General features: G+C 36.3%; 1 protein-coding gene and 1 pseudogene across 2 annotated transcripts; both read left to right on the top strand.

The window, feature by feature from the left end:
• The first annotated feature begins 7,095 nt into the window (after positions 1–7,095).
• On the top strand, positions 7,096–8,041 carry LOC117724807 (olfactory receptor 14J1-like; annotated as a pseudogene).
• Positions 8,042–13,577: 5,536 nt separating this feature from the next.
• On the top strand, positions 13,578–16,259 carry LOC117724797 (olfactory receptor 14J1-like). 2 transcript variants are annotated; one of them, XM_034524717.2, is made up of 3 exons: positions 13,579–13,913; positions 14,126–14,417; positions 15,157–16,259. In XM_034524717.2, the coding sequence occupies exon 3, from the start codon at positions 15,183–15,185 to the stop codon at positions 16,119–16,121; it is 939 nt and encodes a 312-aa protein (XP_034380608.1). In that variant the 5' UTR covers positions 13,579–13,913; positions 14,126–14,417; positions 15,157–15,182; the 3' UTR covers positions 16,122–16,259. The 2 variants fall into 2 exon arrangements, with proteins under 2 accessions (XP_076773031.1, XP_034380608.1); XM_076916916.1 differs by having other exon boundaries at positions 13,578–13,913; positions 14,126–16,259.
• Positions 16,260–25,313: the final 9,054 nt, after the last annotated feature.

Raw genomic sequence — 25,313 nt, 5'->3', positions numbered from 1 at the left:
ATTTGTGACTCTGAGATCACCTGCTCCAAGCCTGGTTACCTGATTTCCAAACAGATCCTGTGACAGACCCAGTTTGCTTTTGAAATCTTGTTTAGTTAAGTGATAAAAAGTAAAGTAGGGTGTGTAGAAGTTACATAATCAGGTCCTCAGCATTTTAAATCCTATATAATTTTTGCTTTCCAAACAAACCTCAGATCAAATAATAACCTTGACTGTCTTTATCAATAACTTTTGTATTTATATGAATAAATGCCTTGAACAACTTGAAAAAAGAAAAGGAAAATAAGAGTTATCTCCAAATATGATACAAACACAAAACAGAGATGACTAGTGTTGTCTAATGTATAATATTTATAACCTAATAATCCCAGGGTTTAGTGATGCAGTTAATGGCCAAAGGGAGCTGGAAAAAGCTTGAGTTTCAATGGGATGTCTCAAATTCAATTTCCCACATGTTATATTAAACTTTCTCAGACTCATTCTTGTACTTAAAAAATGAAGAAGTGAAATGTTTCTTCAATTTGACCATGCAGGCATATTTTATTTCTCATTGTTCCCTCTATATCCTGTCATTCTAATCCATTAAAACATATCTGTTATATCACTTACACAAACTTAACATGTTATTGTGAACACCAACTTGTTTTGTAAAAGTGAATGATACATTTTCTCCAGGCTGGGTTGCTCTCAGTCACAGATGCTAGTCTGAGTATAAACAAGTAAGGTGGAAGGCAACCCTGCTTCTCACCTGCTTTCACTTTTCTCAGTTCTATTTTTAATTATTTATTCTAATTTTGATATTATAATTTCATTTTTTCCATTTCCTTTCCTCCCCTCAAATCAGTCCACATACCCTATTTTGGACAACAAATAATGAAACAGAAATTACAGGAATCAACAATTCATATGGTTTTTGTGTTATTCATTTATTCCTTTGAGGATACCTAAGTATCTTTTTAATTTTTTTCCTACTTAAAGACGCTTTACTTTCAAGTGAATGTTGTCCTGCAGAGAACATGGACATGCAGAAACACTGCCTTGGACAAATACTTGGGCATGGCTTTTTCATGACAGTTTGAGCTCAAGAGAAGTAGTGTGTACAGTAATTTTCTGAAAGATTGAGTAACAATTTGGTCCTCTTTTTGTGTGATTACATAAATGTCACAAGTCTTTGGCGGTATACTTTTGTGAGAGATAAAATTTTCCACAATCTTTTTTTGATCCTGAACAGAATACTAATCATTAAATATCAGTAATATATAAAGTACTTTTACTTTCGTCATCTGACAATCGTATTATCATACCCATTGTAGCATTACTGCTATAAATGTTTCAAGTACACTTTGTTTTCTTTGACATTGTCTACAAATAACAAGCATGTGGTACTGATTCCTATATCTATGTATTTTTATTGTTCCATAAGTAGTTGTAAATCTGTTGCTGTGATTAAACAGGATATATTGAAAGGCAAAATATGTATGAGCTCCACACCTGACAGCTTCTGTTGGCCAGGATTTACAGTAAGGGAACATCCATCTACTGTTTATAGGAGTACAAGTTTACAGCTACTATAAAAATCACTTTGGGGGTCCTTGAGAAGGTGAGACTAGATATATCTCAGGATCCAGGTATATATAGTTCCTGGGCGTACACCAAGGACTTTAAATCCTACTACAGAGATTGTTGCTCACTTATGTTGGCTGAAGCTCTATTTATCATAGCCAGAAATTAGAACCTGCCTTGATAATTGTCAATGGATGAAGACAATGTGGTATATTTACACAATATAATATTCCTCATTCATTAAAAAATGAAATAATAAAATTCCCCAGGAAATAAGTGGAATTAGGAAAAATTATTCTGAATAATGTGATCCAGACCCAAAAAGATATATTTGGTATGGTACATATTCACTTGTATTTTGGATCCTAACTGTTAAGCCATTGATAATCAAGCTACAGTCTACATAGTCACAGAAGTTAGGGATAGAGTAAGGGACTAGGAAGTGTGTCTACCTGAGAATGGAAAATAAAATAGATAATTATGGGTGTATATGGCAGGCACTGGGACAGGAGTATCAAACACAGAGAGGAAGGGAGAAGGAGGGTGAGGGAAGAAATGCAAGAAGGAACAGATAAATGTCTGCATCATTTGAGGAGTGGGATGGAAACCTAATGTAGTGGAAGCTTCCTAAAATATATGCATACATGAAGGCAACCAATAAAATGGCGAAAAACAGAGGAGCCAGAAAATATCTCTCATCTCCAAATGGGCCTTCCAACCAGGAATGGGTTAATTTAATGGTTTTTCACCTCTGTAGACTGATGTTTGTAGTACTAAAAAGTACACTGAAGAGTATCCAAAGAAGAAAGGCAAATGGTAACACAGACACAAACTTTTCTATCTACAATGGTGAAATATATGTAAGGTAAATTGATACATAAGTTGTGGGAGTAACCAACCGTTCCACAAGATGGAACCCATTTCTGATACTGTTGAATGGCCAAGAACCTGAGACCAGATAGACTAGTGATACAGATAAAAACCCAGTACTGCTAAGGGGATATAACAATAAAATAACTCCTTGGAGCATTTTGCAACATTTGTAGACTAGTGCCTTGCTCAGCATCTTCAGAGAAGCTTCCATATGTGTTATATGGAAACAAATACAGAGATTGACAACTGAACAGTGTACAGAGAATGAAAAACTTAGAAGCACTCACTCCTAAATGGGGTATCTCTATCAGTTCTCTCGGTCAGAGCTCATAGAATCCTGCAAAAGAGGATGCAAAAAGAATGTAAGAGTCAAAAGGGATGAAAGAATATAAGAGCCAGAGGGGATGAGGTCACTAAGGAAATGAGGTCTTCTGAACACAGGAGTACTCAAGCACATGTGAACTCCCAGACACTGTGATAGGATGCATAGGGCCTGCACAAGTACACCAGATTGGTTCCCAGCACTGAGAAGAGAAGTGGACACAGTTTCCATCCCTAACCCAGAAATAAAAGTGCAAATGTAAAGTTAGTTTTTCACAGAGGAGTCTCACTCTAAAAACAAACAACAACAAAAACAAAGAAAAATTATCAAACAAACCCACTGACACTATTAATGATACTCAGCTATGCTTGCTGGTAGGAGCCCAGCATAACTGTCATCTGAGAATCTTCATCCAACAGCTGATGGAAACAGATGTAGAGACCCACTGCATAACATTTGGCTGGGTTCAGAGGGTCTTGTGGAAGATTCAGGAGAAGAATTTAGGGAGCCAGAGGAGTCAAGGACACCACAAGAAGACCTCCAAAGCCTGGGCCTATGGAGGATCAAAGATTCTATACTACCCACCAAAGATCGTACATGGACTGGACCTAAGCCACTGGACTCTACACATATATAGCTTGGTCTTTATAGTGGTCCAATAACAACTGGAGCATGCAGGGGCTGTCTCTGACTCAGACTCTGTGGGCTGCCTTTGGAGTCCATTCCCCTAGCTGGACTGCCTTGTCTGGCCTCAGTGGGAAAGAATGAACTTAGTCCTGAGGCAACCTGGTATGTGAAAGTAGGCAGCATGGGGGGCTTCTAGTTTTCTGAAGACATGGGGAGGGTGGAATAGGGAAAGGGGAGTTGGAGGATGGGATTTGAAAGAGAGGAGGAAGGGGGACTGCAATCAGGATGTAAAGTGCATATATCAACTAATAAAGAAAAAAACCACAAGGGTATCTTTGAATGTTGTATGCCTCATGTTATTTTCAGGGCATTTTCCTTAAACTTACACATCCATTGCACATGTATTATGGCTTCTGGTTTTGATTTCATTATGGAATCCCTGGGTCTGTGAACATGTGTACCTCTGCATTTTCTTGTGTTTCATGTGATTTTCATTTAGCTGTATTTCTTCTGCTTTTACTGTGTGTGTGTGTGTGTGTGTGTGTGTGTGTGTGTGTGTGTGTGTCTGTGTGTGTGTGTGTGTGTCTGTGTACCCTGTTCCAATATTTTTGGTTTGTTTTATATTTTATTTTATTATTATTATTTAGATGGCAGGCTTTTTGTTCTAACATGAAACAAATTGTAGAACTGGTTTGAAGGGAAAGTGAGAAGGAACTTGGAGGCATTGGGAAACAGGAAATTATATTCTGTTTTAGAAAGTTTTTCTTTTGTATATAGGCTACTGATCTTGATGTGTTAATTTTGTGCCCTGCTACTTAGGGGAAAATGTTTATCAGCTATAAGAGTTCCCTGGTAAAACTTTTAGGGTCACTTGTATATGTAATTATATCATCTGAAAATAAAGAAACTTTAACTTCTTCCCTTCCTATTTTCTCCCCTTGGTCTCCTGGAGTTGTCTCCTATAGTTGTAGTTCATGCTAAGACTGCCAATATTGTACTGAAAAGATCTTGAGAGAGTGTTCAACCTTTACTTTTTAGCTTAATCTACTTGAGTTTCTCTTCATTTAAGTTAGTCTTGACTGTGGGTACCCTGTAAATTGACTTTACTGTGCTGTAACTATATTTCATTTCTCAGCACCTATAGTTGTAGAGTTTCTGGATTCTGGCGAAAACATGTTGTACTGGCTGTTTGATTATGTTTTCATTCTGGCAGTGGGGTGGTTGTGATTTTAACTGTTTATATCTTGTCTTGTCTTTGTAGGGTGGGTTTTCAACTCCTTGGATTCTGTTGCCTTCACTGGATTTTAGGAGCATGTGGTAGCTCTAGGTTGCCTGATACAGAGTGTTTCTGTGTCCCTGCCAGGTGGGGACACTGTGGATTCCCAGAGAGGATGTTTTTCTAAGTGTTATGAGCTGACAAAAATGAATTGGGATTGGATGGGAGAGTGTGGGTTAGAAAAATCTGTAAGAGTGAGGAAAACTGGGTCTTCCCCAAGGGTCTGTGGAGTCCACAGGGAAGGAGAGAAGATAGACAGGCCTCTATAAGCTCTCTGCTGCACAATGGAAATGAGATTGGAGCATTGGAAATGGAGGTCTGGAAGAACAGTGAAAATCACCTACCTGCTTCTCTTATCAGTGTAGAAATCTAATTATGAATAGCTGTAGAGATATGGCTTGGTAGCACAGCTGGGCTTATTCTCCAGCAAGGGAAAAATAGTAATAGAAAAATCAATATCATGATCCATTTGTCCCTCATTTCCATTGTTTTCAGGAAAGGATTTTGGTATCACCAATCTACAACTAACTGATGCTTTAAATTAGGCAAAGCCCTCCACAAGGCTACCCATCAAATGTGCAGAAAGCTTTTGGCAAAATCCTGTAATTGCATTTCTGTTGGTGACTTTCGAGAAGTCATGGAATTTTATTTCAAAGAAAACAAAGTAATGCTTTATATTCTCCAGAAAGAAAATAGTAATTTTTAAGGTACAAAACAGTTTTTATATGGCACCATCTGTGACTTGGCCACACTCAACATTCATCTGTACTGATGATTTCCTAAGATAAACTCTAAATTTCACATAAAAGGAATATTTGCCATATTTAGGTTTCTTCCATTAGTCTGATAAATTATGAATTCTTTGAAGATAAATGATAGAATAATTTATGCTTGACAAATATATAATTTCTTACATTATTTTCCTACTGTAACTTATATATTCTGTTTTTGTCCTAATAGAAATATTCAGTTTTGCTATACAGTAGCCTTCTACCTGTAGTATTCAGACCAGAAACTGTCCCGTGAGCTATTGCCTACAATGGCTGAATCAGAGACACTCAGTGTAGTGTCCAGCATTCTGAGCTCTAATTAGCTCTCTGGAGATTTACAGGTCTACTAAAGACTGAACCACTGAGCCAGGACAACTAAACCCCCAAGATCAGAAAGCCATTCAACAGCTGTGTGGAAATCTATAGACTCCATGTCCCAGGTGACATGGGGTCAGAGTAAATGAAGTAACTTTGTCTAAGTCCAAATTTCCATTTCAAAATAGAGTACACCTCCAAGTCCATCTCCTCTCTGCCATGAAGACAGATCACTATATTTGTTCTCTAGAGACATAATACAGATTAAAAGTCTGCAATCGTGGACAAGAAATATCAAAAATTACAGATCATCTTGGAGAACCACATACACAACAAGTCATCCTGGAATAAGTTTCCTGAACATAAATAAAAAAAGATAAGTATTTTATGGACATTCTAACATAGTCATACACTGTAGCAGTTTGGAAAAGCAAGGCTATCATTATAACAAGGAAGCAAGGATACCTTAGTGAAAATAAACCCATTTTAAAAATTCATATAAATAAGATAAAGGACCATGGGAGAAGACTACTGAATGAAATAAGTTAACATCTTACATTCTTGCATATGTAACACTTCTCTAAACAGTTAAAACACTTCTTCAACAATTCTCAGATGTCAACAAGAGAGACAGCCCAAGGTAGACAAGTTCAATGTGATTGTTAATCTGTCCTTGTTTCTTTTTTGTTATTTGCAAATTTTTATAACTCCATGTTATAAATGTTGTTACTTAATGTTGTTACTTAAGTTACTAACTCTCAAATTTTTCCTATTAAAATGTTTAACTCTAACATCTGTGAATCAAGGGATACCTGTTTTAGAAAGAACTCAAACATGCATCCTGTCTCATTTACATGAATGATCAATATTACTCAGCTTTTTCAACTCTCAGTGTACTGGTTTAATTTGTCAGATTAAAACATTAATATTAAATGAACTAGTGTGTTTTATCAAATTAAAATATTAATTTAATGACCCAATATAAATTTATTATAAAAATAATTATAAATATGTTTATCATTTAACCAACCTCAAGGAAAAACAGTCAAAACACAGAATTTGATAAGATAAAAACTGTGAGATACAAAGGGAGATCTTTGATTTGTTCTGATTTATTTTGTGCATGTAAAATGTTGAAATCAAACAGTATGAGGATATGATATAATGATTCAAGTTATGACTGAGGTATACAGAGCAGGAGACAAGATAGATGGATAAATGATAGAGTATATAAAGAGAGTAATTATTGAACTAAATATAGATGAACAGATAAATATTTTAAATGTCTTTCTAATACATTTATTGTACTGTTTTACTTTCCAGCAGCCTCCACAATTTCTGTTTTCAAAATGATTGTGAGAAGTATAACCATAATGAATGGATTTCTCCTCATGGGGTTCTCTGACAACCATGAGCTGCAGATCTTGCAGGCTTTGCTCTTCTTGGTGACATACCTATTGGGCTCAGCAGGGAACTTCATCATTATCACATTATCACAACACAACATCAACCCACAGCTCCAGTCTCCAATGTATTACTTTCTGAAGCACCTTTCCATTCTGGACTTCTCATCCCTCTCTGTCACAGTTCCCCAGTATATTGAGAGTTTCCTGGCAAAAAGTGGATACATTTCATATGGCCAGTGTATGCTGCAGATTTTTTTTCTTTTCAGCTTTTACCTGGGGTGAGCTGGCCATTCTCACAGTGGTGTCATATGATCATTATGTAGCTGTCTGCCTTCCACTCCACTATGAGGTCATCATGTGTTCCAGAATATGTAGGTGGGCTGTGACAGTTGTCTGGCTAAGCACTGGCATTCCAGGAACCCTGTATATAGCGACCATATTCTCTATCAGATTTTGCGGGGCCAAAATAATTCACCAATTCTTCTATGATGTTCCCCAGTTGCTCAAACTCTCCTGTTCTAATGACTACCTTGTAACAATGGGAGTGACTGATTTCCTGGCTGTAATGGGTTTTGCCTGCTTTATTGGGATTGCCATCTCCTATGTCCACATATTCTCCACAGTTCTCAGGATGCCCTCTGCTGAAAGCAGGTCTAAGGTCTTCTCTACCTGCCTGCCCCACCTTTTTGTTGTCTCATTGTTTCTTTCTACAGGCACTTTTGCATATCTAAACCCAACCTCAGACTCTCCAACTGCTTTAGAGTTCTTATTTTCTGTCTTTTATACATTACTACCTCCAACTCTCAACCCTCTTATTTACAGTTTAAGAAATGAGATCATAAAGAGTGTTGTAATGAAGTTACTGTTGAATACAAAATTCACTGGTTAGAATCATTTTTCCCTGTTGTTACTGACTGTTCAATTAAACACAAGAATAGGATTTCTTCAAACTCTAATATTAATTAAAGGCAATATTGTGGAAATATTATCCTATTAAATTTTTTTGATATTTAGAAAAGCTTTATTGAGGAATGGGAAATTTTCTGCAGAAAACAAGAACATGCACAAACACTGCCTGGGCAAACACTTGAATATGCCACTTTCATGACAATTGGAGATAGTATTTTTTTCTGAAATATTGAGTACTGATTTGATCCTCATTTTTGTATGATTACATAAAAGTTACAAGTCTTAGGCTGTACAGTTTTAAATGAGATGAAATCTTACACAATATCACTATACCCGGACCAAAATGTTAATCATTAAATGGAGTATCAGTAATACAGAAACTACTTTTATTTCAGTCATCCAGCAATCTTATTATACCCACTGTAGCATTACCAATATGCTTGTTTCACGCACACTAGTTTATTTAACTATGTCTACAAATAACAATAGTATGGTACTGACAACTTAATTCAGTGTGTTGTGGATGCTATTTTATTATTATTTGTTTATCTCTTGTTGTACCTAACTAGGATATATTGAAAGGCATAATATGTACAGGGTCCACACCTGACAGCTCATGCTGGCTACAACTTACATTAAAGAGAACATTCATCCACTGCTGATAGAAGTACAAGCTTGTACTGCTGCTGTGAAAATCAGTGTGTGGTTCCTCTGAAAATTGAGGCTAGATATCTATAAAGATTCAGGTATTGAACTCTTGGGCATACCCATAGGATTTTTATCCTACTATAGAGATGGTTTCTCACACATGTTCATTGAAACTCTATTCATACTAGTCAGATATTGGAAACTGAGTTGATGGTTGTCAATGCATGAAGAAAACATTTACACAATAGAATATTTCTCAGTCATAAAATATGAAATAATAAAATTTATTGGTTAATGTATTATCCTGAGTAATGTAATCCTGACCCCAAAACACAAATATAGCATGGTACATATCATTTTATATGTAGATGCTACCTGTTAAGTCATTAATAAGCAAGCTACAATCCATATAGCCACAGAAGCTGGATATAGAGTAAATGAGTAGTAGGTGGATCTCCCTAGGTTAGAAAAAATAAAATAGACAGTAGTTATGGATGGTTATGGATGGCACTGGCACAGGAGGATCAAACAAGGAAAAGAAGAGATGAGGGTGAGTGAGAAAATGCAAGAAGGAACAGCTAAAACTACAGGTCATTTGAGGGGTGGCATGGAAACCTAACATAGTAGAAGCTTCTTAAAATATGTATATAGATGAAGGCAATAAAATAGGCAACTGACAGGGGGACAGAGCCCATCTCTCATCCCCAGATGGAGCTTCTAGTATAAAGAATGGGTTACATTAATGGAGTTTCACCCATATATACTAATGTTTGTGATACTGGAATGTACTCTAAAGTACTTTTTTTCCAGAGAAGAAAGACAAATACATCAAACCCTTCTATATACAATGATGGCCTATATGTAAAATATATTGATACAATATTGGCATCTATGCCATGGGAGTAACCAACCAATATTCACTAGGAACCAAGGCCCATTCCACGAAACAGAATCCATCCCTGACACTGCTCAAATGGCCAAAACCTGAGACTAGATGTAGTTATTAAAAAAATTCAATACTACTAAATGAAGATAGCAATAAAATTACTCCTCAAAACATTTTATAATATTCATGGATTAGTGCCTTTCTCAGTCATCATCAGAAAAGCTTCTACCTGCAGTATGTGAAAACAAACACAGAGGTTCACAATTGAACAGTGTGTAGAGAATGAAATACTCAGAAACACTAGGTCCTAAATGGGATAGCTCTATAAAATCTCTTCCCTGAGAACTCAGAAAATTCTGGAAAAGAAGAGGCAAAGAATTTAAGAGTCAGAAGGGATAAAAGAATGCAAGAGCTGGTGTGGGGGTGGAGGCCTCTAAGACAATGAAGCCTTTAAAACACAGGAGTATTAAAGCACATATGAACTCCCAAAGACTGTGGTAACATGCCAAGGGCCTATACGGGTATACCAGATGGGTTCCCAGCGCCGAGAAGTGGATACAGTTCCCATCGATAACCCAGAAACAAAATGCAGATATAAAGTTAGTTTTGTTCAATGGAGTCTCACTCTTAAGAGCAGGTCCCACATCAGTAGTAGATGGCCAACATTTAAAAAAGAAAAACAAAATAACAACAACAACAACAAAACCCACTGTCATTATTAATAACATTCTGCTATGCTTGCAGGCAGGAGCCTGGCATAATTGTCATCCGAGAATCTTCATGGAGCAACTGATAGAAACAGATGCACAGACCCAGAGCCAAACATTAAGTAGGGCTCAGGGAGTCCTGTGGAAGAGTCAGGAGAAGGACTGAGGTAGCCAGTGGGGTCAAAGGACACCATAAGAAGATCTACAAAGCCAACTAATCTGGGCCCATGGGGGCTCACAGAGACTGAGCCACCAACCCAAGATCACGCATAGACTGGATGTAGGCCCCTTATACATGTGTAGCAGATGTGCAGCTTGCTCTTGATGCCAGTCCCCTAACAACTGGAGCCTGTGCTATCTCTGAGTCAGACTCTGTTGTTTAGGATTCTTTTACCTTACCGGGGCTACCTTGTCTGGCCTCAGTGGAAGAGGAGGCAGTTACTCCTGAGGGGACGTTGTTTGTTTTATATTAAAATTTACAACAACAACAACAATAATAATAATAAATTGATACTTAGATGCCTGTTATTTTTTTCTAATGAAAGACTGGTTGTGGATTTTGATTGGGGGGGGGGGAGGAGGTGAGAAAGAACTTGCTCGCATTGGGAAAGGGGAAACTATAATCACAATATATTATATACTATCTTAGTCCATTCTTCTTTTGTATATAGGCTACTAATCTTTATGTGGTAGGTTGTGCCCTGCTACTTTGCTGAAAACGTTTGTCAGCTGTAGGAATTTCCTGATAAAACTTTTAAGGTCACATATATATACAATTATATCATTTGAAAATAAAGAAACTTTGACTTCTTCCCTTCCTATTTTTCCCCCTTGATCTAAAATAGTTGTTTACTGTTCTTGCTAAGACTGCCAGTACTATATTGAAAAAATCTGAAGAGAGTTGTCAACCTTGTCTATTTAGTGAAATTTCTTTGAGTTTCTCTTCATTTAAGTTGATCTTGACTGTGGGTGTCCTGTAAATATTCTTTATTATGCTTTAACAATATTCCATTTCTCACGACCTATAGTAGTAGAGTTTCTGGATTCTGGCAAAAACATGTTGTGCTGGCTGTTTGATTATATTTTCATTCTGGCATCTAAACAATTAGATTTGGGGTGATTGTGACTCTAGGTGTTTATATCTTGTCTTGTCTTTGGAGGGTTGGTTTTTTAGTCCTTTGTTTATGTTGCCTTCACTGGTTTTTAGGAGCATGTGGTAAATGTGGGTTTCCTGATACAGAGTGTCCTGTGTCCCTGCCAGGTGGGGACACTGTGGATTCCCAGAGAAAATGTTTTTCTAGGTGTTAGGAGCTGACTAAAATGAATGAGGATAGGATGGGAGAGTACAGGTGAGAAAAATCTGTAGGAGGGAGAAAAACTGGGTCTGCCCCAAAGACCTGTGGAGTCCACAGGGGAAGTAGAGAGGGTATTTAGGCCTCTACAAGCTGTATGCTACACAGTGAGAATGATATTGGGGCATTGGAAATGGAGGTCTGGAAGAACAGTGAATATCACCTACCTGGTTCTCTTATCAGTGTAGAAATCTAAATATGAACAGCTGTAGAGATATAGCTTAGTAGCACAGCTGAGTTCATTTTCCAGCAAGGGAAAAATAGTAATAGAAAAATTAATATCATGATCAATTTTTCCCTCAATTCCGTTGTTTTAAGGAAATTTTCCTGAAAACAATACTTCAAATTAGGAGAAGCTCTTCACAATTCAACCATTCAAATATGCAGAAAGGTTTTGGCAAAATCCTGTAATTGCATTTTTGTTTGTGACTTTCAAGAAGTCATGAGATTTTCTTTGAAGCAAAACAAAGTAATGCTTTATTTTCTGTAGAAAGGAGTAAGTAATTTTAAAGGAGCAAATCAATTTTTCTATGGCATCATCATGTCTTGGCCACACTGAACATTCATCAGTACTGATGATTTCCTCACACTAACTCTAAACTTCACATTGAATGAATTCTTGCTGTATTTAAATTTCCTCCATTAGTTTAACTGATAAATTATGAATTCTTTGAAAATAACAGATAGAGTAAAATGTGGTTGACAAATGTATAATTTCTTCCATTATTTTTCTACTTTAATTTATCTATTCTTTTGTCCTGTCAGGAATAATCAATTTTGCTACACAGTAGCCATCTACCTGAGGCATTTGCACTAGAAGCTACCCCTGTGAGATATTGCCTACAATGGTTGCTTCAGAGACACTCAGAGTGGTGCCCAACAGCTCTCTGGAGATGCACAGGTTTACTAAGGACTGAAAACCACTGAGCTAGGACAACTAAACCCCTAGATCACAAAACCATTCAACAGATATGTGGAAAATTTTAGGGACTCCATGTCCCAGGTGACATGGGGTCAGAGTAAATGAAGTAACTTTGTCTAAGTCCATTTCAAAAGAGAGTACACCTTCAAGTCCATTCACTCTCCACAAGAGACAGCTCACCACAATTGTTCTCTAGGGACATAATAGGATTTATAAATCTGCAATCATGGACAAGAAATATCAGAAATTGTTGATCAGCTTGGAGAGCTACATATACAACAAGTCTTCTTGGAGTGAGTTTCCTAAACTTGCATGAGAAAAGATAAGTATTTTATGGAAATTTTAACACAACCTTACAACCTTAGTTTTAAAAAGTAAGGCTATCATTATAGCAAGGAAGCAAGGGCACCTTAGTGAAAATAAACCGATTTTAAAAATTCATATAAACATAATAAGAGACCATGTGAGAAGACTACTGAATGAGAAAAGTTATCAAGTTATACTTTTGCATATGTGACACATCTCTAAACAGTTATAGCACTTCTTCAATAGCTCTCAGATATTAACATTAGATACAGCCCAAGTAGCCATGTTCAATGTGATTATTACCCCATCCCTGTGTGTATAAATTTTATATGTATAAATTATTATAACTTGATGTTCATATTATTACTTAAGCTACAAACACTTAAATTTTTTCTATTAAAATCCTTAACTGCAAGCTGATGAAACTATCTGTGTGGATTTTAGGAAGGACCCAAACATGTCTCCTGTCTCATTTCCATGAAAGATCAATATTACTCCGCTTTCTCAACTCTCACTGTACTGGTTTGATTTGACAGATTGACATCTTCATATTAAATGAACTAGTTTAATTTATCAGATTAAAATGTTAATTTAAATGAACCAATATAAATTTATTATGGAAAATAATTATAAATATGTTTATCATTTTACCAACCACAAAGAAAAAATTTGAAAAGATAAAAACTGTGAAAAGCATAAGGGAGATCTTTGATTTGCTCTGATTTCTGTTGTGTATATAAGGTGTTGAAGAAATCAAACAGTGTGAGGATATTCTAGAAAGAGTCAAGTTATGACTGAGGTACACAAAACAGCAGACAAGAGGCTTTCAAACACAAAAGTTGTATGAGATGAAACAAAAGTTATATACTTTATTTAACAGTCAGTTATTTTCCTATAGATGGAGGATCTTTTTGTAAAGCACATACTGGATTGAATTCAGCATGCTGCTGCCACAAGTCCTGGGACTCATTTTCTCATGTCATTGTCTTGAAGACCACTTTAACTACAATCAAATTCCAACATCCTGTCAGGTATTTGGATTTAGGTTCATTCTTTGAGGAAGAGGTGTGAGGGAGCTGGAGTGAGTTTTTCCTGTCATAAGAGAGATGCCATTAAATGAAAAATGCCTCAACATTAAAAAGGATGACCTCAAATTTTATTCTGCATTTATATTTGTAAGGACACAAATTTTAGGTAAACTTGAAAATCTGTGATGATATTTTATTTTGCTTTTGTTTCCTAGAACTCACTAATAGAACAGCAGCAGCAACAACAACAACAAAAGCATGCAGGAAGCTGACACTACATTTAATGTTCATCAGCCCCCAAACACCAACATGCATCTTAAAAGGGGAGAATGATGGGTTATTTTCAATCCCTCAAATATCAAAAAGACCATGAACTAAAGCATGACTCCTATTGGAAACATAAATGACTTTAAATTTCTAGTCTCTCATTGGATATTGGCCATTTTCCTCTGCATCTTAAACCATCACAAGAACAAACCATCTGATTTTGTAATTGTTTCTGTTCTGGTAAGAGCTAATAACTTGTTGGTGGCTACAGGTGAAGGCAAGTACTATAGACAGCAGTTAAATAAGAATAGAATTCAAATAGAGGCTGCTTGTCCCCTAAAATACTCCTTAAAGTGAAATAGGATATCTAAACTGAGAGTGTCTTGTGAGTATACCCCTTACACAAGTATTTTTATTGATTTCAATACCTCCTGCATAGTCTTTTAAAACATTATTTACATTTGATTCTACAATAACCAATATCTGCTTGCTATGACAGTGTTGTTTTCTAAGAGAGAATAGCTGTGTCCAGTAGACAACCAAACCGTATTGAAATTCTGGGTGTATTTCCTATAAATGCCCATTTCATTTGCTAACATGGTACCCTGTCCAAGTTATACATAACCAACCAAATCTACGTTCAAAATCTCATTCCACAGTCCATCATTGACTGACTATTAATGACTTAGAGAAAAGCAATGGGTTTCAGCTGTGGTGGTGGAACAATTCTTTTTCATGGGGCAAAACAAATCACATTCCTAGAGAGAACCCCGTGTTGTTCATTCTCCTCTAACTACTGTTTTATGAGTGGATAGTGTGAGATATATGGAGATAAGAAAAATGTGATCTCACTTGAGTTTCTCAATAATTATGGATAATAGACTATATAGAGTGTAATTATTGAAATAAACATTAATGAAAAAATAAATAATGCCTTGGGATTATTCTAATGCCTTTAATATATTATTTTATTCTCCAGCTCCTGCCACAAATTCTGTTACCAAAATGATTGTGAAAAATGTAACCACAATGAATGGGTTTCTCCTCATGGGGTTCTCTGACAACCACGAGCTGCAGATCTTGCAGGCTTTGCTCTTTTTGGTGACATACCTATTGGGCTCAGCAGGGAACTTCATCATTATCACCATCACAACACTGGACCCACAGCTCCAGTCTCCAATGTATTACTTTCTGAAGCACCTTTCCATTCTGGACTTCTCATCCCTCTCTGTCACAGTTCCCCAGTACATTGAGAGTTCCCTGGCAGGAAGTGGATACATTTCATATGGCCAGTGTATGCTGCAGATTTTTTTCTTCACAGGTTTTGCTTGGGGTGAGCTGGCCATTCTCACAGTGATGTCATATGATCGTTATGTAGCTGTCTGCCTTCCACTCCACTATGAGGTCATCATGAGTCCCAGAAAGTGTAGGTGGGTTGTGACAGTTGTCTGGCTAAGCACTGGCATTCCAGGAACCCTGTATATAGCAACCATATTCTCTATCAGATTCTGCGGGGCCAAAATAATTCACCATTTTTTCTGTGATATTCCTCAATTGTTCAAGCTCTCCTGCTCTACTGATTACCTTGTAACAATGGGAGTTGCTGCTTTCCTGGCTGCAATGGCCTTTGTCTGCTTTATTGGGATTGCTATCTCCTATGGCCACATATTCTCCACAGTTCTCAGGATGCCCTCTGCTGAAAGCAGGTCTAAGGTCTTCTCTACTTGCCTGCCCCACCTTTTTGTTGTCTCATTGTTTCTTTCTACAGGTTCCTTTGCATATCTAAACCCAACCTCAGACTCTCCAACTGCTTTAGAGTTCTTATTTTCTGTCTTTTACACAGTCCTACCTCCAACTCTCAACCCTGTTATTTATAGTCTGAGAAATGAGACCATAAAGAGTGTTGTAAGGAAGTTACTGTTTAGTACAAAATTCGCTGGTTAGAATAATTTTGTCCTGATTTTTTCTGACTGCTTAATTATGCACATGATTGATTTTAGTCACTAATATTTCTTCAAACTCTGTTAATGAAGAGTAATGTTTTGTTCTGTTTTACTGTAAATAAACTACCTTATATAATCATGTCCTTATGGAAGAACATTGTCTTATTTATTTGCATTTTAGCATTAATAGTGATGTTCCTTCAGATTAATAAAAAACTTAAATGTCTTGTAATATAGATTCCCTACACTTTACTTTCTAACACATATACATGAAGACACACAGACAATTTCAGTATATTTCTTAACACTTTTTCACAGGTGATATCAAAAATATAAAAACACAAAAGTAATACTAATAGTTCTAGGTCCACCTACAAATTATAATTTTAAGTTAACAATTTATTTTTAAATTTTTATTTTAAAATTATTTTTGTCTGTTAATATACATATTGGTATAAGTGCACATGATATCAATAGATAAATTTGTACAGTCTTATTTTTAAATTTATCTTGAACTTCAGCTTTCAATTTATATTAAAATTTATGTGTATGTATTCCTTCATTTTTCCTATATAAAATATTTTCAATACTTAGTTATTATTAAGTAATTTGATACATTAATATGTAAGTTATCAAGCTTTGTCTGTATAACTTTAAAGAATATATTTATTGGATCAAAGTGAAGAAAATATTTAACTCTCTTAAATGATGTGACCACTGCTTTCTACAAAAAATGTCTTGTATGTGTCAATGTGACACATACAAGGACCAAAGCACTTCTAAACCTCGCATGACCTTACTAGTGCATGAAGAACTATGGATGCAGACAGAAACTCAGAGCTGCATGACATCCTGCCAGAAGCATGGAACACAGTGACAAATAACACTGGAATGTCGGGATTTGTATTTCTGTAATAATACAACTTTGCTGTATTTCTTCAAATGTGTGATAGCTCAACAGATCAAACACATTGGTAATACTTGTTAGTTTTCATATTATTTTAATCTTATATATTTCCTTTTCTTTTTGTAAGAAGCTCTATAAGAATGATAATCCCTTGTTTTATAGTGAACTAAACAATTCTTCAGTCTCTAGTTCTATTATTCAGGCCACTTTCCTATTCAAATTTTTATATAGTATATTTAGTCTTAGATTTTGACACCTATAATAACAGAAGTTGGTCAGTCTAGATTTTCAAGATACTACCACAAGTGACTGATCACAAGATCTTTTACCTCTCAGACACTGGACTGTTCAATCCATCTGCAAAGGCACGTAAACTACATTTGATTCTTTTTGAGTTTCATATATTCTGAAAATCATGTGCTAGCCTGTTATTTCATTAGTTGATTGAATTATAACATAAGAAAATCAATACCATTTTCTAACCTTATATTTTCAAATTATTTACACGAGCATCCATTAATTTCTGCTGACAAAATATTGGCTTATCATTCCAAAATGATTTGGGTAAATAGCCAATATTTGGTTTATAAGTATTTTGTTGTTTTCTCTACTAGATATGTAGAATGTCTTCATTTAATAAAGTTATTTTCTTTGAGAACATTGGTCTTTCAAATGTATAGAATAATTTTGGGGATTTTGTGTTTTGTGACATTAGTTTCTTTTTTTCACAAGTACCAAAAGCTTTGTTGTAGAACCCAAACTGTTGCAACTGGCTCAGCTCTACCTGGCTTGAGACAAAAGACTTAAAAAGCCTGGTTAGTTACTATGTTGCGGCCTGCTCTGCTCTGCCTGGCTTCAAACTGCCACTCTGGTCTTCGGGTCAGGGTCTAGAGGGAGAGAGAGTGAGGATGAGGAGAAAAGACACAAGGAATGGAGACAAGACAGATGTTCTGATCAAGTCTCTGATCAAGTCTCTTTATTTGAAAGGAAATCTAGGGTATTTATACACTTTTGCCACGCCCCTTGTAGGCAATTGGATATAACATAAGCCTTGGAGGTGTGGCTAGCATGTGGATAGCTGCTTTCTAGCCGCTTTCTGCTAAAGGTCGCCCCCAACACCAAACAAAAAGTATTTGCAATTCTTTTTAAAAATAATTCATTTCTGAATGTCTTATGTAACTGCATTTGTGTGGTTCATTTACATATAATTTACTTTCTATTAGGAGTAACTCTGTGATGGACAATCAATGACCTGTGAATCCTATAAATATTAGACATTACTACCCCTTTATTCCAAGAGATAAAACACTTTCTCTTCTGGTTTTCATATATCTAGAATGTAGATACAAGACATAGGTTATAACACTGGGTGCTCCAGCTGGAGACATGAGCTTAGAGAAAAAACAGAAACACCCTAAGCAGCAGTCATTTCCACCAAAGTTGGTGGCTTAGGTGCATTAGAAAGCATTCTCCTGGAGTTCAGAATCCACTCTATGAATCAGTAAATCAGTAGTACAGCAATGATCATCTGAGCCAATTTTCCATCACCCTGGTCTATGCTGGGCCATTTGTGACTCTGAGATCACCTGTTCCAAGCTTGGTTACCTGATTTCCAAACAGATCCTGTGACAGACCCAATATGCTTTTAAAATCTTGTTTAGTTAAGTGAGAAAAAGTAAAGTAGGGTGTGTAGAAGTTACATAATCAGGTCCTCAGCATTTTTAAATCCTATATAATTTTTGCTTTCCAAACAAACCTCAGATCAAATAATAACCTTGACTGTCCTTATCTATAACTTTTGTATTTATATGAATAAATGCCTTGAACAACTTGAATAAAAGAAAAGGAAAATAAGAGTTATCTCCAAATATGATACAAACACAAAACAGAGATGACTAGTGTTGTCTAATGTATAATATTTATAACCTAATAATCCTAGGGTTTACTGATACAGTTAATGGCCAAAGAGAGCTGGAAAAAGCTTGAGTTTCAATGGGATGTCTCAAATTCATTTTCCCACATGTTATATTAAACTTTCTCAGACTCATTCTTATACTTAAAAAATGAAGAAGTGAAATGTTTCTTCAATTTGACCATGCAGGCACATTTTTTTATTTCCCATAGTTCCCTCTATATCCTGTCATGCTAATCCATTAAAACATGTCTGTCACATCACTTACACAAACTTAACATGTTGGTATTGTGAACACCCACTTGTTCTGTAAAAGTGGAATAAAATCATTACATTTTCTCCATGCTGGGTTGCTCTCAGACATAGACGCTAGTTTGTGTATAAACAAGTGAGATGGAAGGCAACCTTGCCTCTCACCTGCTTTCACTTTTCTCAGTTCTATTTTTTAATAATTTATTTTAATTTTGCTATGATAATATAATTTTATTCTAGTTCCATTTCCTTTCCTCTCTTCAAATCAGCCCACATATCATACTTTGGACCACAAATAATGAAACAGAAATGTCAGGAATCAACAATTCATATGGTTTTTGTGTTGTTCATTTATTCCTTTGAGGATATCTAAGTCTCTTCCAAATTTTTTTCCTACTTAAAGAAACTTTATTTTCAAGTGAGAGTTTTCCTGCAGAGAAAATGAACATGCAGACACACTGCCTTGGACAAACAAACACTTGGGCATGGCTATTTCATGACAGTTTGAGCTCAAGAGAAGTAGTATGTACAATAGTTTTTCTGAAACATTGAGTAACTTTTTTGTCCTCTTTTTGTGTGATTACACAAATGTCACAAGTCTTTGGCTGTACACTTTTGTGAGAGATGAAGGTTTCCACAATCTTATTTCATCCTGGACAGAATACTAATCGTTAAACTGAATATCAGTAATATATAAAGTACTTTTACTTTAGTATTCTGACAATCTTATTATTATACCCATTGTAGCATTACTGCTATAAATGTTTCAAGTACACTTTATTTTCTTTGACATTGTCTACAAATAACAAGCTTGTGGTACTGTGTCAGGAGCCATAATGGGACAAGCTAATCATTAGCAGATGATCATCCTGAAATGCTTGCCTTGGATTATTATATAATCTGCCACAAAGTGAGCTCCCATCCAGCAAGACTGTGGGGGACTTATTTTAGGAAAGATTCCTGCTGTTAATATGTTTTCCCATTATTATCAATTATTGTTAATAATAATTATTATTAAACATATGTAACAATCACTAAGCAATAGCACACCCCTTTGGAGCAGATTTCTTCAGATCCACAAAGATGTACTGTCTTGTGGTGATGCTATATAGACAAATAGATGACTTCTTAAGTCTTTTTTTAAAATTATTTTTATTGGATATTATATACAATTCAGATTTTATTCCCTTACTCCCATCCCCCACCACCACCCAGGGACTGCCTAATCCCATCACCCAGGGACCTCCTATCCCATCTGCCCCCATCTGCCCTCCTCATGCTGCTATGAGAATGTGCTCCCACCTACCCCCCCCACTCCCACCTCCCCACCCTCAAATTCCCCCCTACTCAGTGTTCATTCTTCATGGGAGCAAGAATCTCATCTCCCACCTATACCCAACAAGGCCTTCCTCCCCTTCATGATGGAGTCATGGGTCCCTCCCAATGTGCTTCCAGGCTGGTGGTTTAGACTTTGGGGAGCTCTGGTTGGTTGGTATTGTTACTCTCTTTTTGTGGCCACAAACCCTTTCTGCTCCTTTAGTCTTCTCTCCAGCTTCTCCATTGGGAGACTCTTGATCAGATCAGTGGTTAGCTGTGAGCATTGGTCTCTGAATGTGTCAGCCTTTGGCAGACCTCTAAGGAGACAGCTATATCAGGCTTTGTCAGCATGCACTTCCTGCCATCCACATCATGTCTACCTTTGGTGACTGTACATGGGTTGAATACCCAGGTGGAATGGTCTCCAGGTGACCCCTCCTTCAGTTTCTGTCCCACACTTTGTTTCATATTTGCTCCCTTGAGTATTTTTGTTATTCCTTCTAAGTAGGACCAAGGCATCCACACTTGGTTTTCCTTCTTCATGAGCTTCATGTGGTCTGTGTGTTGAGTCTTGGCTATTCCAAGATTTTGGGCTAACATCCACTTATCAGTGAGTAAATACCAGGTGTGTTCTTTTGTGATTGGGTTAACTCACTCAGGATGATAAATGGAACTAAGAATTTCTCAAATTCATCTTTTATAATAGCTGAGTAATACTCCATTGTGTAAATGTACCACATTTTTTTTGTAACCATTCCTCTGTTGAAGGACATCTTGGTTCTTTCCAGCTTCTGGCTATTATAAATAAGGCTGCTATGAACATAGTGGAGCATATGTCCTTGTTATATGTTGGAGAATCTTCTGGGTATATACCCAGGAGTGGTATAGCTGGATCCACAGGTAATGGTATGTCCAATTTTTTGAGGAAGCGCCAGACTGATTTCCAGAGTGGTTGTACCAGCTTGTAGTCCCACAAACAATGGAGGAGTGTTCCTCTTTCTCCACATCCTTGCCAGCATCTACTATCACCTGAGTTTTTTATCTTAGCCAATTCTGACTGGTGTGAGGTGGTATCTCAGGGTTGTTTTGATTTGCATTTCTCTGATGATTAAGGATGTTGATCATTTCTTAAAGTGTTTCTCGGCCATTCGAGTTTCCTCAGTTGAGAATTCTTTGTTTAGCTCTGTTCCCCATTTTTAATAGGGTTATTTGGTTATCTGGAGTCTAATTTCTTGAGTTCTTTGTATATCTTGGATATTAACCCTCTATCGGATGTAGGATTGGTAAAGATCTTTTTCCAATCTGTTGGTTGCTGTTTTGTCTTATTGACAATGTCCTTTGCCTTACAGAAGCTTTGCAATTTGATGAGGTCCCATTTGTCAATTCTTGATCTTAGAGCTTGAGCCATTGGTGTTCTGTTCAGGAACTTTTCCCCTGTGCCTAGGTATTCGAGGGTCTTCCTCACCTTCTATTCTATTATTTTCAGTGTATCTGGTTTTATGTCAAGGTCCTTTATCCACTTGGACTTGAGCTTTGTACGAGGACATAAGAATAGATTGATTTGCATCCTTCTACATGCTGACCTCCAGTTTAACCACCACCATTTGCTGAAAATGCTGTCCTTTTTCCAGTGGATGGTTTTAGCTCCTTTGTCAAAGTTCAAGTGATCATACTGTGTGGGTTCATTTCTGGATCTTCAATTCTATTCCATTGATCTTCCTGCCTGTCTTTGTACCAATAGCATGCAGTTTTGATCACTATTGCTCTGTAGTACAGTTTGAGGTCAGGGATGGTGATTCCCCCAGAAGTTCTTTTATTGTTGAGAATAGTTCTCGCTATCCTGGGTTTTTTTGTTGTTCCAAATAAATTTGCAAATTGCTCTTTTTATCTCTATAAAGATATGATTTGGAATTTTGATAGGAATTGCATTGAATCTGTAGATTGCTTTTGGCAAGATGGTCATTTTTACTAAATTAACCCTGCCAATCCATGAGCATGGGAGATCTTTCCATCTTCTGAGATCTTCTATTTCATTCTTCAGAGACTTGAAGTTCCTGTCATACAGATCTTTTACTTGCTTGGTTAGATTCATTCCAAGGTATTTTATATTATTTGTGACTATTGTGAAGGGTATCATTTCCCTAATTTCTTTCTCAGCCTGTTTATACTTTGAATAGAGGAAGGCTACTGATTTGTTTGAGTTGATTTTATATTTGCAGAAGTTGCTTATCAGGTTTAGGAGTTCTCTGGTGGAAGTTTTAGGGTCACTTAAGTATACTATCATATCATCAATAAATAGTGAACCTTTGACTTCTTCCTTTCCTATTTGTATCCCTTTGACTTCCTTTTGTTGTCTAATTGCTCGGGCTAGGACTTCGAGTCCTATATTGAATATGTAGGGTTAGAGTGGCAGCCTTGTCCAGTCTCTGATCTTAGTGGGATTGCTTCAAGTTTCTCTCCATTTAGTTTGATGTTGGCTACTGGCTTGCTGTATATTGCTTTTTACTATGTTTAGGTATGTGCCTTGAATTCCTGATCTTTCCAAGACTTTTAACATGAAGAGATGTAGAATTTTGTCAAATGCTTTCTTGGCATCTAGTGAGATGATCTTGTGGTTTTTTTCTTTGAGTTTATTTATGTAGTGGATTACATTGATGGATTTCCGAATATTGAACCATCCCTGCATTTCTGGGATAAAGCCTACTTGATCATGATGGATGATTGTTTTGATGTGTTCTTGGATTTGGTTTGTGAGAATTTTATTGAGTATTTTTGCATTAATACTCAAAAGCAAGATTGGTTTGTAGTTCTCTTTTTTTGTTGGGTCTTTGTGAGGTTTAGGTATGAGCGTAATTGTAGCTTCATAGAACAAATTGGGTATTTTTCCTTCTGTTTCTATTCTGTGGAATAGTTTGAAGAGAATTGGTATTAGGTCTTCCTTTAAGGTCTGATAGAATTCTACACTAAAACGATCTGGTTCTGGGCCCTTTTTTGGTGGAGAGACTTTTAATGACTGCCTCTATTTCTTTAGGGGTTATGAGACTGTTTAGATGGTTTATCTGCTCCTGATTTAATTTTGATACTTGGTATCTATCTAGAAATTTGTCAGTTTCATCCAGATTTTCTAATTTTGTTGAGTATAGGCCTTTGTAGTAGGATCTGATAATTTTTTTAATTTCCTCTGTTTCTGTTGTTATGTCTCCCTTTTCAGTTCTGATTTTATTAATTTGAATACTGTCTCTGTGCCCTTTGGTTAGTCTGGCTAAGGGTTTATCTATCTTGTTGATTTTCTCAAAGAACCAGCTCCTGGTTTTGTTGATATTTTGTATATTTTTTGTTGTTGTTGTTGTTGTTTCTACTTGGTTGATTTCAGCCCTGAGTTTGATTATTTCCTGCCTTCTACTCCTCTTGGGAATATTAGCTTCTTTTTGTTCTAACACTTTCAGGTGTGTTGTCAAGGTGTTAGTGTATGCTCTTTCCAAACTCCAATACAAGGAGGGAAACTACAACATAGAAAAAGCAAGAAAGTAATCTTCCAACAACCCCAAAAGAAGATAGCTACACAAAGATAATTCCACTTCCAATGATAAAAATAAAAGGAAGCAACATTGATTTTTCTTTAATATCTCTTAATATCAATGGACTGAATTCTCCAATAAAAAGACATAGACTATCAGACTGGATATATAAAATGACCCAGCATTTTGTCACAGACATGAAATGCACCTCTGTGAAAAAGACAGAAACTACCTCAGAGTAAAAGGATGGAAAATAATCTTCCAAGCAAATGGTCCCAAGAAACGAGCTGGAGTATCGATTCTAATATCAAATAATATCGATTTTCAACCAAAAGTAATCAAAAAAGATAAGGAAGGGCACTTCATATTCATCAAAGGAAAAATGTACCAAGATGAACTCTCAATTCTGAACATCTTTGCCCCAAATGCAAGGGCACCCACATTCCTAAAAGAAACTTTACTGAAGCTTAAAGCATACATTTCACCTCACATAATAATAGTGGGAGATTTCAACACCCCACTCTCAGTAATGGACAGATCATGAAAACAGAAACTAAACATAGCCACAATAAAACTAACAGAAGTTATGAACCAATTGGACTTAACTGATATCTATAGAACATTTCATCCTAAAACAAAAGAATACACCTTTTTTTCAGCACCTCATAGTACCTTCTCCAAAATAGACCATATAATTGGTCACAAAACAGGCCTCAACAGGTACAAAAAGATTGAAATAATCCCTTGTACCCTATCAGACCACCATGGACTAAGACTCATCTTTGACATGGAAAAAAACAACGGAAAGCCCACATACACGTGGAAACTGAACAATGCTCTACTCAATGATGACTTGGTCAAGGAAGAAATAAAGAAAGAAATTAAAGAATTTTGAGAATTTAATGAAAATGAAGACACATCATACCAAAACTTGTGGGACTCCATGAAAGCAGTACTAAGAGGAAAACTCATAGCTCTAAGTGCCTACAAAAAGAGACTTCTTAAGTCTTAATGATGATTCTATAAGAATTCCTAAAATTTTTCAATGATTACTAAGTTCTTTTATAAAGGGACCTATATTAGGTCCCTCTCTGATAGTCAAAACTGCAATGAGAACTCTGCCAGTGTGGTCGAGAGAGAGAGAAGACGAAGAAGGCCTTGACCTAGGAAACCGCAAGTTGTTAAGAGCGCTCATAGCCGGGGAAATAGTGTAGTTTAATGGTAAATCTGCCCAATCTAGGCATGCAGCATTCATTTGATACTTATTGACTTGTGTCTTTATTCAAT

The sequence above is a fragment of the Arvicanthis niloticus genome, chromosome 20 (genome assembly GCF_011762505.2).
Source record: "Arvicanthis niloticus isolate mArvNil1 chromosome 20, mArvNil1.pat.X, whole genome shotgun sequence".
Taxonomy (NCBI): domain Eukaryota; kingdom Metazoa; phylum Chordata; class Mammalia; order Rodentia; family Muridae; genus Arvicanthis; species Arvicanthis niloticus.
This window is presented reverse-complemented; position numbering and strand designations above follow the sequence as displayed.